The following is a 13,402-nucleotide window of genomic DNA, read 5'->3' on the forward strand; positions in this document are numbered from 1 at the left end:
AGTGCCCAGGCCCTGAGTTCCTGCCCCAGGAATGGCAAACATAAATAAATAAACAAATACTATAAACAAAAATAAAAGGGTCCAAGTAGAGCTCACGTGATTGATATAAGGCATTCAATGCCCTGACAGGTAGGGTGAGAGCAGAAGGGAAGTGGAAGCTGCTGAATTCTTGGCAGTACACAAGAATCTTAGTTCCTTATTCCTATCTGACAGCAATGTACTTTGGCAAAAGAGACACAACTATGGCTCTTGCAATAAAAAGTCACCCAAGTGTGGGATGCTGATCTAAGCCAAGGAAACACAGATAGAGCAGGAAGTTTCAGATAACATTTTACAGCACCCACTGGGACAAAGTAGTGTTGAACTGAGGCACATTAGTGCCCAGGACAAGCCAACAGTGAGACCCTGGGCATGGGCAGTGTTTGTTAGAGCAAAAGCTGAGTGTTACATAAAGAAAGGACAGGAGGAGGGGGACTCTTACTAGCTCTATTGCCTAGATCAGTATTCAGTTCCATACCCCAATATGGTAGAGCTCATACCCATTCCCCCTAGAAGTCTTTCAATTCAGTCATACTAGCTATATGACCCTACCATTTTCTCTGTTTCTTCTGCCACACTGACATGTACTCTTCCAGGAAGGAATTATGGTAAATACAGTTTGTTCTACCTGTCACAGGTCTCATGATAATTTAGTGGCCTTCTTTTTTGTGGGTGTGCCTGTACTGGGGTTTGAACTCAGGTCTTACAAGGTGTCCCTTAGCTTTTTCTTCCTTCCTTCCTTCTTTTCTTCCTTCCTTCTTTCTTTCTATTTTGTAAATATTTTTATTTTGGGGCTGGTCATGGGGCTTGAACTCTGGGTCTGGGTGCTGTCCCTCAACTCTTCAGCTCAAGGCAAGTGCTCTACCACTTGAGCTGCAGCACTACTTCTGGGTTTCTGGTGGTTAATTGGAGATCAGAATCTCAGGGACTTTCCTGCCCAGGCTAGCTTTGAGCCGTGATCCTCAGATCTCAGCCTTCCGAGTAGCTAGGATTATAGGCGTGAGCTACCAGTGCCCAGCTTGTAAATATTTTTTGTTGTTATACACAAAGTCAGATAAAGAGCACATTTCTTTTTGGACAATGTTACCCTTTTCCTTGCTCTCTCCCAGATTTTCCCTCTCATCCCGACCCACAAGTTGTATAGTTCATTTTCAACATAGTGTCTAGTGGTACCACTACTGCATTTGTCTCTCCATTTCTGTGTCCCCTCTTACCCTCCCAAAGACAGATAAACCAACAAAACAAAAAGAAAACCAAAACAGTGACAAAGAAAAAACCTCTTGTTATCATTTCCTGGAGTTCATTTTGATAAATATTATTTTATATGATCAGAGCTTTTTGGTTCATGGCTGGTGCTCTACCGCTTGAACTACAGCTCCATTTCTAGCTTTTGTTTGGTTGACTAGAAGTAAAGAGTTTTATGGACTTTCCAGCTTGGGCTGGCTTTGAACTGCAATCCTCAAATCTTGGCCTTCTGTGTAGCTAGGACTACAGGGGTAAAATTAGCCACCAGCACCAGGCCAATTTAGTGCCTTTTACAGACCGGCAGCTGGGCAGGTGCCTCCGACATGGCCACATGACTCCAACTAGCCCAAGAGTCATAGTTCTCAAAGGATCATTTCTAGATCTGACATATCAACATCACCTGGTACTTGTTAGAACAACAAACTGTTGACACCACCATCAGGCCTACTGAAGCAGAAACGAGAGAGTAAGGTCTACAATCTGTCATTTAGTTGCCCTCCAGGTGATTCTGATACAAGACAGCATTTGAGAGACTGGACCTCAACCATCGATCGGAATTGCTGGCAGCTTTTAAGTTACTGATGCTTGAGTCCCACTCAGGATATTGTGATTAAACATTAGGGAAGCAGCTGGAGTACAAGGCTTTAAAAACACTCCCAGATACTTCTAACAGAGAGCCCATAGTGGTAACCATGGCCTTAGAGAGAGGCAACGGGTTTCAGAGAAATCCCTTGGCAGGCAAAGTGCTCATCAAGATTTGGCTGGAGGTAGCCTTGAGTTGAAGTGGTTTGGATTTGTATATAATAAAAACCAACGCTTTTCAGTTGTGCTAGGTTCACTTGAGGCCTCTTTCAACAAAAGAATCTGGTAATTGTTGTAGCTTTGCTTCTGTCCACCACATGGGTGGATCTGTGGCTTGAAAGGAAATCACATTGACACCCCACCCACTAAATGGAAGGACTGAAGACCAGGCTAAGAAAAGTGACTATGAGCTCTGTGATAATGTGTGAAAAGAGAGAAGCATTTGCCGACAATGAGGCAAGGAAGAGCGCAAGTGAAGAAGGAAAAAAAAGACTGAACTCCAAGCCAAGGCAAGAGTAGGAAATATATGAGCTACTGACGCTCTGACAGCCAGGAATTCTGAAGGACACTTACCACCTCTGGTTTTCACCACCAGCAATTGTGTTTTGGAAGCCAATGCCTCATAGCTTTTATTTCTGGTTAAAGCCTTAAAGCCTAGCTATGTAATGCCATTTTGACTAGTTTCTACCAAATCCCTGTTTTCTAGACCTTGATCTTACCACTCATGATTTGGTTAACCATGGGTTTTCCTCCAGACCACAACTTGTGTTTACTTTGATTATAGGTCCAAGTGAAGCCTAAGATTTTGTAAAAAGGAGTCTGGAAGTAGGACACAGGTGTCCCAGCAGAAGATGGGGCTCAAGGCCAATGTGGGAGCCAGAAAGGCTTGTGGCAGGCCTGTCTCTAGTCCCCTGGTCACACAGGTCCAAGGCTTTTAGAGTTGTCAGTGAAGAGAACCTGGACTGACGAGGCTACTAAAATCAGTGTACAAACAGAACACCTGGGATTCTTTTCTTAACACAACAGGTTTTGAATAAGATGCTAGTGATTTATGCCTGTAATCCTATCCAGTTAGGAGGCTGAGATCTCAGGATCCCACTTTAAAGCCAGCCTGGGCAGAAAAGTCCACAAAATTCTTATCTCCAATTAACTAGCAAAAAGCCAGAAATAGAGCAGTGGCTCAAGGGGTACAGTGCCAGGCTTGAACAAAAAAAAGCCAAAAAAAAAAAGCTGGGTGCTAGTGGCTCACAATTGTCATCAGAGCTACCTAGGAGGCTGAGATCTAAGGATTGAGGTTAGAAGCCAGCCTGGGCAGAAAAGTCCATGAGACTCTTATCTCCAGTTAACCACCAGAAAGATGGAAGTGGAGCTGTGGCTCAAAGTAGTAGAGTGCTAGCCTAGAGCCAAAAGAACTTAGGGACAATGTCCATGCCCTGAGTTCAAGTCCCATAACCCACAAAAACAAAACAAAAATTAAAAAACAAACACACACTGGTCCCAAGTTCAAGCCCCAGTACAGACACAGCATGCAAAAGAAGAGGTTTTAATGCATTATGATATTGGAATGTAATGGTGTTGGCCCACACTTTGAAAAACATTTTGGGGGCTGATGTGGGTGTGTCAAGGACTAGGATGGAGGTAAAGGTAAGGAGGGACCAACTTGAGACCAAACCATTGGACTTTGAGATAACAGAATTATTTTTAGTGCATTTTAAATTACACTTTAATGCAATTTTTAACTGTACTTTTGTTTACTTATTAGCAATTCCTTTCTGGTTTCTTCTTTAGGGTTTGTTTAGTTTTAATTGACATTTAATACTTGCATATATTTAGACAATAGATAATGATCCAATCAGGATAATTGAGGTATCTATCACCTTGGAATTTTCAAAGCCTCTGCTGGCTGTTTTGAAATAGATGGTTGTTGCCAATCTTACTCTTTCATAGAATATTAGAAGTTTCTTCTCCTGTAGAATTGCATGTCTGCAGCCTTTCTCCCTAATACTCTGTCCCTAATACTCTAGTATCTATTGCTGTCTAACTCCTGAGAGCAGCTTTTTTGTTTCCACGTGCAAGAGAGAACATGTGGCTTCTTGTGTGTATGTGTGCATGCGTGTGTGTGCCTAACTCATTAAGAATGTTTCATGCCCAGCAGGGCAGCCCTGCCAGGACCCTATTGGCATGACCAGCTTGGTCCCTAACAAAGGCACCAACTGAAACAGTTGATTCTTCATTGCTCTTCAGGTGTGCTTAGCACCCAAGGACATGGAATTTGAGTCAGGAAGAAGACAACTAAATCAAATCAGAAAATCTAAGAGCCCTATTGTCTGGAAAAATTGCTTGAGACATTGCAAGATAAAGCAGAGGTGCTTAGCCCCTCACCAATAGCTGGTAAGACAAACTTGCAGAGAAAGAAGCCTGCCAGGCTTTGTTGGCTGAGGCTCAAATTAAGCACCCTGCTCAACAGGAGAAGGGATGACAGCAGCTGGCTTTCTCAGAGCTGAATTCCAATATCTTTTTCGTGTTTGTGCGCATGAGCATGCGCACATGCATGCACTGCAACTGGGTCTTGAACTTAGGGACAGGGCATTCTCCCTTAGCTTTTTTTTTTTTTTTTTGTCCATCATAGGGCCTGAACTCTGGGCCTGGAGCTGTCCCTCAGCTCTTTAGCTCAAGGCTAGTGCTCTACCACTTGAGCCACAGCGCCACTTCTGACTTTTTCTGCTTATATGGTGTTGAGGAATTGAATCCAGGGTCTCATGCATGCAAGGCAAGCATGCTACCACTGAGCCACCTTCCCAGCCCCTCCCTTAGATTTTTGCAGGGCTGGTGCTCTACCACTTGAGCCATATTTCCATTTCTGGTTTTTTGCTGATTAACTGGAGATAAAGCTCTCATGGATTTCTCTGTCTAGGTTGGCTTTGCTCCTCAAATCTCAGCCTCTTGAGTAGCTAAGATTATAGGTGTGAGCCACCAGTTCTCATCATTTTCTATTTTCTTAAAATGATTTTATTTTCATTTTCTTTAAAAGAATTAAATCAAGAATATCAAAAAGAAAGCTACTTAGTAGCACACAGACTTTTTTTTTTTTTTTTTTGGTGGTGAGGCCTGAACTCTGGGCCTGCTTGCTGTCCCTCAGCTCTTCAGCTCACGGCTAGCGCTCTACCTCTTGAGCCACAGCACACTTCTGGCTTTTTTTTCTTTTTGCTTATGTGGTGCTGGGGAATCGAACCCAGGGCCTCATGCATGCAAGGCAAGCGCTCTACCACTGAGCCACATTCCCAGCCCACACAGACATTTCATAATATGAATTTTCCCTCTGATCATCTGAAATCAATCTCTCCTTTTCTCTCCCTCCCTCCCTCCCTTTTGAATGGATGTGGCTTAAACAATCATGGCTTATTACACTGGCCTTATGTCCCTCTGAATGCTCAGTGTTCCAGATGTCTGCCAAATCACTACTCATTCAGCTCTGTGCTGGCAGCTCATGCCTACAATCATAGTCAGAAGGTTGAGATATGAGGTTCCAAACCAGTAAGGGCAGGAAAGTCTGTGAGAGTCTGGTCTCCAATTAACCACCAAAAAGCTAGAGATGTGGCTCAAGTGAAAGCCAAGCAAGAGTGCAAGGTCCTGAGTTTATCTCCAACACCAGCACATACATGCACATACATACACAAATAAAAAGACTTTCAAATGATTTGTGTGACAAGATACTATATTGGAAATGAACTTTACAACTTGGATGGGTGGGAGGAGTGGGGGGGACAGAAAGTGGGGAAAAATGAGGGAGGGGGTAACAATGGTCAACAAAAAATGTACTCATTACCTTATGTAACTGTAACCCCTCTGTACATCACCTTTACAATAAAATAAAAAATTTTAAAAACACCAAAAAAAATCCCTGAAAATAAATGTTTTGTGTGAGCATTTAGTTTAACAGCAGAGCACTTGCCTATTATATTAAAAACCTTTAGGTTTGATTCCCCAGGACTGCAAAGTAATAATAATAATGTTATCATTTAAAAGGAAATTTTAACCATGAAATAATGTTGCCCAACAAACATTTTAACATTTCTACTCTGGAGTAGAGGGAAGACACAAAGAAGAAATTTATAATAAAAATATCTTTTAAAAATAAAATAAAATGAATTTTTAAAAAATAAAGGAAGACATTTGTTCCTGGGTCTGTCACTAGCCAGCTGTTGACCTTGGGGAAAAGAAATCATTTAAATTCCTCTGGGGTAGTTTTCTCATCTCTCATATAAGTAATTAAATGAATAAGGCGCCACCCAACGTGTCCATGAGGCAAGATCAAGTCTCCAAGGAGACAGATATCAAGAAAAGGAGCAGTGATCAGGAATGGGTTCTAGGCATTCAGCTTTACCAAGGCGGATGGGAAATCCCCCCATATCCGCCCAGCAGCAATGCAGGAAATCCAATCTGCTCTCTGCAGTGGACTCAATGGAGCGGTTTCCTTAATGAACCCCCCCCCCCCATATCCCTAAATGCTAAGCCAGAGGTTCTCCCTCGAATACCCCATTCCTCCCATTTCCTTCCCCTCCTCCATCTGGTATCAAAGCCAATGGTACCTAATGTGGGAGAGAATCCATCAGCCATCCTGGAAAGCATCTGGCAGGGATTCCCCTCATTCTTCGCCAATCTCTTCAACAGACTGAAACCATGGAACAGGATGGCCTGTTCTGTTCTCCTAAGGTTAAGCCCAGCATGACAGATGTTTTTGTGCTTTGTTACCACACATAGTAATGTATTCTTACTTCCAAAAAAAAAAAAAAAAGCCCGGTGTAATTTCAAATGTCCTTCCTCCCTTGTCCACAATGATAAATACACTGACAAATGGTGTTTATTTGATATCACCCACATACCTTTAACCACACAGCCAAACCCACCTGAGCTCTTATGCTGTCTAGGACTACCAGCAGGCTCCTCATACTCCCTCTCCACTCTTAGGCCCACCTGCATTAGCTATATACAGGTCAACTGTAAACACTGGAAAATCTACTTTGTTATTTGTTCTCATTGGCAGAACTGCCCAAGTAAACATCAGCCACAACTTTGCTATGTAGATAACTACACTCTGCATAATCTCCCTGAGTGAGCTCCTTTTTTGAGGGGGAAGGGGGCCAATGTAAAACCATTTTTTTAGACTCAATCTTTTTTAAGTTCTAAAGTATATATAAAATAGATTTAGAAATGCTTCCATACTTAAAAAAAATTTAAGTCACATAAAATACGTTTGATTTTCACATAAGGTAATTCTTTTAAACTAAAACCTTTTTTTTTTTTGAGTCAGGGATACCAGGGAGCAGAGAATTAATGATCCTCTTGCCTTGATCTCTCCAGGGTTGAGACTACAGTCCCATTTCTTAGATCAAGTAAGTGTTTGTTTAGAAGGAAATCAAGGAACACCTTTGGGATTGAGATGGCTTATATCTTTAGAAGAATTAAGTCAACTTCTTCAGGCAAATTCTTTTTTTGTATTTCATGCTAAGATGAAGATTTACTGGCTGGGGCAGCCTGTCAGCCCAGCTCTTACAAGCTCACTAAAGACCAAATTAATTGGTGGGTCAAGTACAAACCTTATACATTGCACTGGGGTGGCAGAGGGGGGGAGGGGCGGGGCACAGGGAGTTCAATATAAAGTCTAGCAATAGTGGTTCATGCCCATAATCCTAGCTACTCAGGAGGCTGAGAGCTGAGAATTGTGATTCAATGAGGCAGGAACGTCCATGAGACTCTCATTTACAATTAGCCACCAAAAAAGCTGTGACTCAAGTGGTAGAGCACTGGATTTAAGAACTGAGCACAATGATGTAAATAAAATAAATTGTTCATATCTTAGAAATTGAAGAGTATATTTAAGCAAAAAGTATATTTAACCTGAAAAGGAAGAGATTGTTGGAAAGTCTAAGATAGAAAATAAAATTAATAATTCTTCTTTTAAAAAAATTGAGCACAAAAGATCAGGACAGTACCTAGGCCCTGAGTTCAAGCTTCAGGACTGACAAAAAAAAAAAAGCAAAAAAAAAAAAAGCAGCTGTGACCACTGATAGCAAAGGAGAGAAAGAGAGAGAAAACAGTTAATTCTCTAGGTTGAAGCATCCATTCTGTGTAAATGTGAGTTCAGTAGGCAGAGAAAAAAGAGACAGGATATTGTTTCTTGAATTCATTGAATTTTAGAGTTTGAAATGGGCCTTAAAAAAGTAGCTAAGAAAGTAGGTCAGTGCTAATGCGTGTGTCTAGCAAGGCCCTGGGCTCAATCTCAGGACAAATAAATAAATTAATGCCTATTTTAATTTTTGCATATTATATATGAGAACAAAAAGTGTGATCATTGGAAATTACACTGCCTATTTTAAACTTTTCAACAGGAAAAAATGTAATAAAATGCTGTAATAAAAGTAAGGTAAAGTATTTTCAGTAACTACAATTGGGACTTAGCTATTGTTCAGTTGTAAATGACTGGGAATTGATGAGGACTGTCAAAGATCCTAGTTACCATTTAGAAATGCATCCTGATAGAAAAAGAACCTCACTACTCTTGGAGAAAACAACAACAAAAAATGCCATGTAAAATAAAGAGGTGTATAACATTCAATTTGGAAATAGGTGTTATTTTGCACACATTTTGATTAAGTATTGGTAAGTATTTAAGCATATCAATTGTTTAGGCATTTCCAATTAGTAAGTTATAAATGTTAGCTACTCAAGAACTCAAGAAAAATGGATGGGCATGAGGGAATCCCACTGGAATTTGTGGGTTTTAGTTAAGACTGGATTGTCTTAAAAGTAAGAAATAATAATAAGAGGGTCGCCATCCTTTATAGAGAAAGTACCCAGATAATTTGGAAGTATCTGAATTATGGGCCTCTTTTCATATTGCAACAAACTTGGAGATAGTCAAATGTATTTACTCTAGGGGGTATAATGGCATTATTCTTGTGTTACTAGATCTATGGTTATTTTATCCAATACACACGCACAATTGATAACAGAAATATTAAAAGATTGTAGAGCACATATGAGGTGGTTCAGCTTTAGCCGGGGATCAGGAAGACAGCAAACACACTCCTAATAAATCTACCGGGCCGTCCGTACTCTATGCCCTGGCTGGAGAAAGGCAGCACCTCCATCCCTCTCCACAACTCACACACCCTCATTTCAGTTGAAAAGTCCTGTAAGCCAGGTTTTCTAAGGCACAGGATGACCTACCTAGGAACAGAACATTCCCTAAGCAAGTAAGGAGATTTGCACTTTTATCCATGTCTGTCCGCCTTTCTTTCTATAGCACATGTAAATTAGATTTTTTTTAAAAAATCAAAGATATTCCAACATTTCTGCCTCCGCTTGAAGAAATTATACTCAAGAAAAACAGCAAAATGAGCCCCTCACACAAACCCACGATTCTGTAAAGTAGCCACTGGTCTGAGATGCTTAATGCATATAAAAACCGCATGCACCACCAAACTCAATCACTATTTTGAAATAAAAAAGTGTGATGGGCAGAAAATTTAGAAACCTGCGCTTTGCCTTCCTACCTTAACAGTAACATACCCTAGGTTTACCTTTGTGTAACAAACGCATAGACAATTTAAATTCCCCACGCAACTATATTTTAATATAAGCAACTTGGCATAGCAAAAAAATGTATTTGTGGATAGAATATTTCGATTCATAGTTTATTTTAGTGCCTTTCCCAACCTATAGAGAATTCTCTAACATTAAGAACTTCGCCCGGCCTCTCCACCTCATTTGCAATCACAGTTATCTTCTGTTATTTAGAAACAATCTCATGCGTCTGCCCGCAGAGAGTTACTGGCTTTTGAGTTTAGTACGTTTGGGGTTTTTTTCCTTTTCAATAATGTTTACCCTTGCTCACTTTCCTTCCCAGGGACCATCTCAATGGTTTATTTTATGTCACTGTATTTTATTTCCTATCCTGCCTTTCCTCCGCGATGCTTAAAAGAAAGGCACTCCAAAATCTGGCTCTCTGTGCGCTCCAGAAGACTCAACCATTGGAACTCGCCTCTCCAGCCGCGCTCGGAGGTCCGCTCTGGCTTTGAACCCTTTGATGGCGACGGTCTCCACCCTTAACGGCTGAAAAACATTCCTGGCTCCCGATGATTCCACCTCCCTCTTTGAAACTTCCAAAAGAAAGCCTGGGGGGTTGGGGTAGACCTCACTCAATCCTCCAAACTCATCTTTTGATTCCAGCTGTTCCCCCCTTTCTAGGCTCTGAATTTAAAAAACTAGGCTGACAATGCTGAGACCTGATAGCATTTGGGACCTACCCTGCTCTGGTAGGTCAGGGTCGCTGGTATCGGCTGGGCAGTGCGCCCCGCCTGCTCCCCGCAGGCACCCCACCCAGGTGGCTGCACGTCGAGCGCAGCGCTCAGTGGAGAAAAGCAGGCGCTCCCTTTTAAGTTTCCAGGGACAAGTGTAGTAGTGTCTGAGGGCTCCAAGCGGGTCCTAGGATACCAGTGCTAACCCTCTCCTGGGGTCCATCTGCACTCCGCAGGCACGCGATCCACTGGGCATCTGTTCACCCCGTTCCTTCTAGCGCTGCGAGGTCGTGGCCTGTGCCCGACATCGCCAACGCCCGCGTCTCAGTGCAGCCCCGCGCAGCTTCTGAGACGCCCGGGAGCCGCTGCCCTTGCGGATCCCAAACAGGCCGCCTGGAAACAGGCTCGGAGCTGCCTGGCAGGTCGAGTCTGTGAGGTGTTCCCAGTTGCCTGGAGCGATCCGGGCGAGATCGCACCCGGGAGCAAGGCAGAGGTCAGCGACTCCTGGGAGACCCCCATCACCCATCCCGGGGCGCAACGCCACGGTGGCTTTGGGAGAGTGATGCCTGCGATCCCCGCCGACCACTCTTGGAAAAGTTTATTTGGAGAAAAGGAACCGTGGTCCACAGCGTGCCCCGCTGCGCAACAAGTGTCCCAAGGTTCCCGCCGAGGCTCGCTTTCCCTACTTTAGCCTCGCCTCCTCGCGTGCCTCTTGGCCTGGATCCCATCCACTCTGCCCAGCAAGCGTCCCCTCCCAGCCCCGCTCGGGCTCGGGGCCCGGCCGCGCCTCACCTGTGAGCAGCAGAGCGCCGAGCAGCACGCACGGCAGGACCCCGGTGTCCCAGCAGCTGACCATGGTGAGCGCGTCGCGGCCTGCTCTCCCGGTGCCCGCGCTCCCCGCGGCCGGCTTGTCGCGCGCTCCTCCGCCACTGGCTCCGCGCTCCTTTCCCTAGCGGCCCAAAAGTCCCTCTCGGGCGGCTCCAGCCAGGAGACAGCCACTTCCCCCCACCCCCCGGGTAATCCTGGCCGCCAAGCGACCGCAGAGCTCAGCGCTGGAGCCCCGGAGCCCGCTCCGAGTCGCCGCTGCTGCTGCGGAGAGAAGCCGCGACAAGCGTCCGCCGGGTGCGCCCCGAGCCTCCTGCGGACCTCGATGAAGAGCAGCTGAGGGCGCGGGCAATTTATAACCTGTCCCCAGCCCACTTCCTACACCGGCACCTCCTTCCAGTGACGTCAAGGAGTCCCCCACCCCTCATCCGCCTCCCCACCTACCCTCTTCTTCCTCCCGGGCTTGCTTCCCTGCGGCTCCAGAGAGGGGCGGGGGCCGGCCAGGGCGAGTGGCCCCGGGCCGAGCACGCGTGCAAAGGCGCAGGCTGCGTGTGCCCCGAAGCGCGCTCCCTGGCAGGTTCAGGGTCTTTGCTCGGTGCCCTCCTGCCCTCCTCCCCTCCTCCTGCCCATCGCGCGCAGGAAATCCTTGCCGCTCCCTCTACCCGGCTTACTCAGCTTTTGGGGGGGAGGGGGCGCCCGAAACTTGGAAGAGGACCGGGATGGAGTTGCACTCGCCCGGCCCCCGGGGCGGGAAGTCCAATCGAAGGGAAGCTCCGAGACTGGTGTCCTTGGCACGGAGAAAGAAGCGCAATCGGGCCCTCTCCCTCTTGCCCGATCTTCCCGCGCTGTCCGGCTGTCCCTGACCCCGCCAGACTGTCCTTCCCAAGACATCTAGGAAGGCGCCAGAGACCCTCTGCCTAAGACACTGGACCAGGAGCGTCCGAGGGAACCGGACGCTTCGCCTGGCATCTTCGGGAAGGGCTGCGCACCCGCTCCGGTCCCAGGGGAGGGCGTCTGTGTCTTTTTCGGCTGCTGGGTTGCACCCGCCCAAGTCATTTCCTCAACCCTCTGCTTCCTAGAAGCAAAACAAGGAGTACCATGATACCTAGCCCCAGCGAACGCCTGAAACTGCTCCTGGTAACTTGTAAGGGGCCTGGGGAACTTGAACTTTATTTCCGAAATGTTGAGGAGGGGGGAAAAAAGAAATGGCTTTTGGTGACAACTTCCTAGGCAAGAGCAGCCACTCTTGTTTTTCTTGGAACAAATTGGGGGAATTAATTGAAGGCACTAGATCTTTTGCGATGACACTAATCCCACGTTGTTTCTCAGTTATGTCTCCGTGAGCTCAAAAGTCTGAAGTCCCGGACTCCAAGGAGCAGTCTAGTCTAGTCCCTGTCAACACTACAGGTTTGAAAAAGCAGTTCTATTCGAGGTTGTCAGCTAGCCATGATAAAAAGGGACAGTGATGGCTCCTAAATGCAGCCAGGGAGTCTTCTAGAAGGACTGGACTACCTCCCTGCCTTGGAAGGTTGCATAATACAAACTTGCCACATAGAACTCAGGGCCACGCAGCCAGGAGAGAGAGAGGCTATGGCCGCCGCCATCTCATCTGCAGTTCTGCTCCAGGAAGCGGGTCTTTACCTGGAGAAACATGGCCCGATTTCCCTCGTTATTCCCCAGCTATTCTCCAGCAGGGAACCATATTCACCTTCGAGCTTCACCAGCACTTACTAATTAATGTTCCATTACCCTACACCACGCTCCTGACAGCAGACTCTGGCGGAAATGATCCCTGGTTCAGCCAACAAAAGTTTAATTCACTATGTTACTTTTCTCCTCAAATGCTATTAGATTTCCTTTTTTAAATTTATTTTTATTATCCTTAAGTAGTTGTATGAAGGGGTTTCAATTCAACATGTCAGTTAGTGAGTGCAATGTATCTTGGTCAATTTAATACTCAAAGACACTTCTCAAACCTGATGCCAGGTAGAAATATGCATCGAGTTTGGGAGCCAGTACAGGTATTCAATGCACACCTGAGACAGCCCTTATAATCTAAGATGCTCATCCACAATGCTACCACATTGATCTGTTATTAAAGGATAATGAAGTCTTAATCAAGTCTCTCTTAGCTTTAATAGGAAAACCATATTCCCCAACTGCTTTGATTTTGTTACAAGCTGCAAGCTTTTCATTGCTGTCAATATTTCTTCAGTGGCATGAGCCTTTTCAAACTGAACTCAGAAAGTGATAGAAACTGTTAGGAGGTTCCACTGATGACTTCATTTTTGCTTGAACTGAAAAAGGGATGTGGGGAAAGGTATGACTCTCTCAACCCTTTTCCCTAAGGGAGATAATACCTTAGAATAATGAGCTACCGGGCTCTTCTGACTAAATCACTCATGAAAGGT

The 13,402-nt window shown here is 45.1% G+C and overlaps 1 protein-coding gene across 2 annotated transcripts in view; it reads right to left on the reverse strand.

Annotated features, from left to right (window-relative positions):
* The window catches only part of Flt1 (fms-related tyrosine kinase 1), a 185,363-nt gene extending 174,036 nt beyond the window's left edge, over window positions 1-11,327 (reverse strand). For both annotated transcript variants that reach the window (XM_013027297.1, XM_013027298.1), the window contains exon 1: window positions 10,959-11,327. In XM_013027297.1, coding sequence (XP_012882751.1) covers window positions 10,959-11,022 — 64 coding nt within the window. In that variant the 5' untranslated portion in view covers window positions 11,023-11,327. The remainder of the gene's footprint in view (window positions 1-10,958) is intronic.
* Between the last annotated feature and the right edge of the window lie 2,075 nt (window positions 11,328-13,402).

The sequence above is a fragment of the Dipodomys ordii genome, unplaced genomic scaffold (genome assembly GCF_000151885.1).
Source record: "Dipodomys ordii isolate 6190 unplaced genomic scaffold, Dord_2.0 Scaffold102, whole genome shotgun sequence".
NCBI lineage: Eukaryota > Metazoa > Chordata > Mammalia > Rodentia > Heteromyidae > Dipodomys > Dipodomys ordii.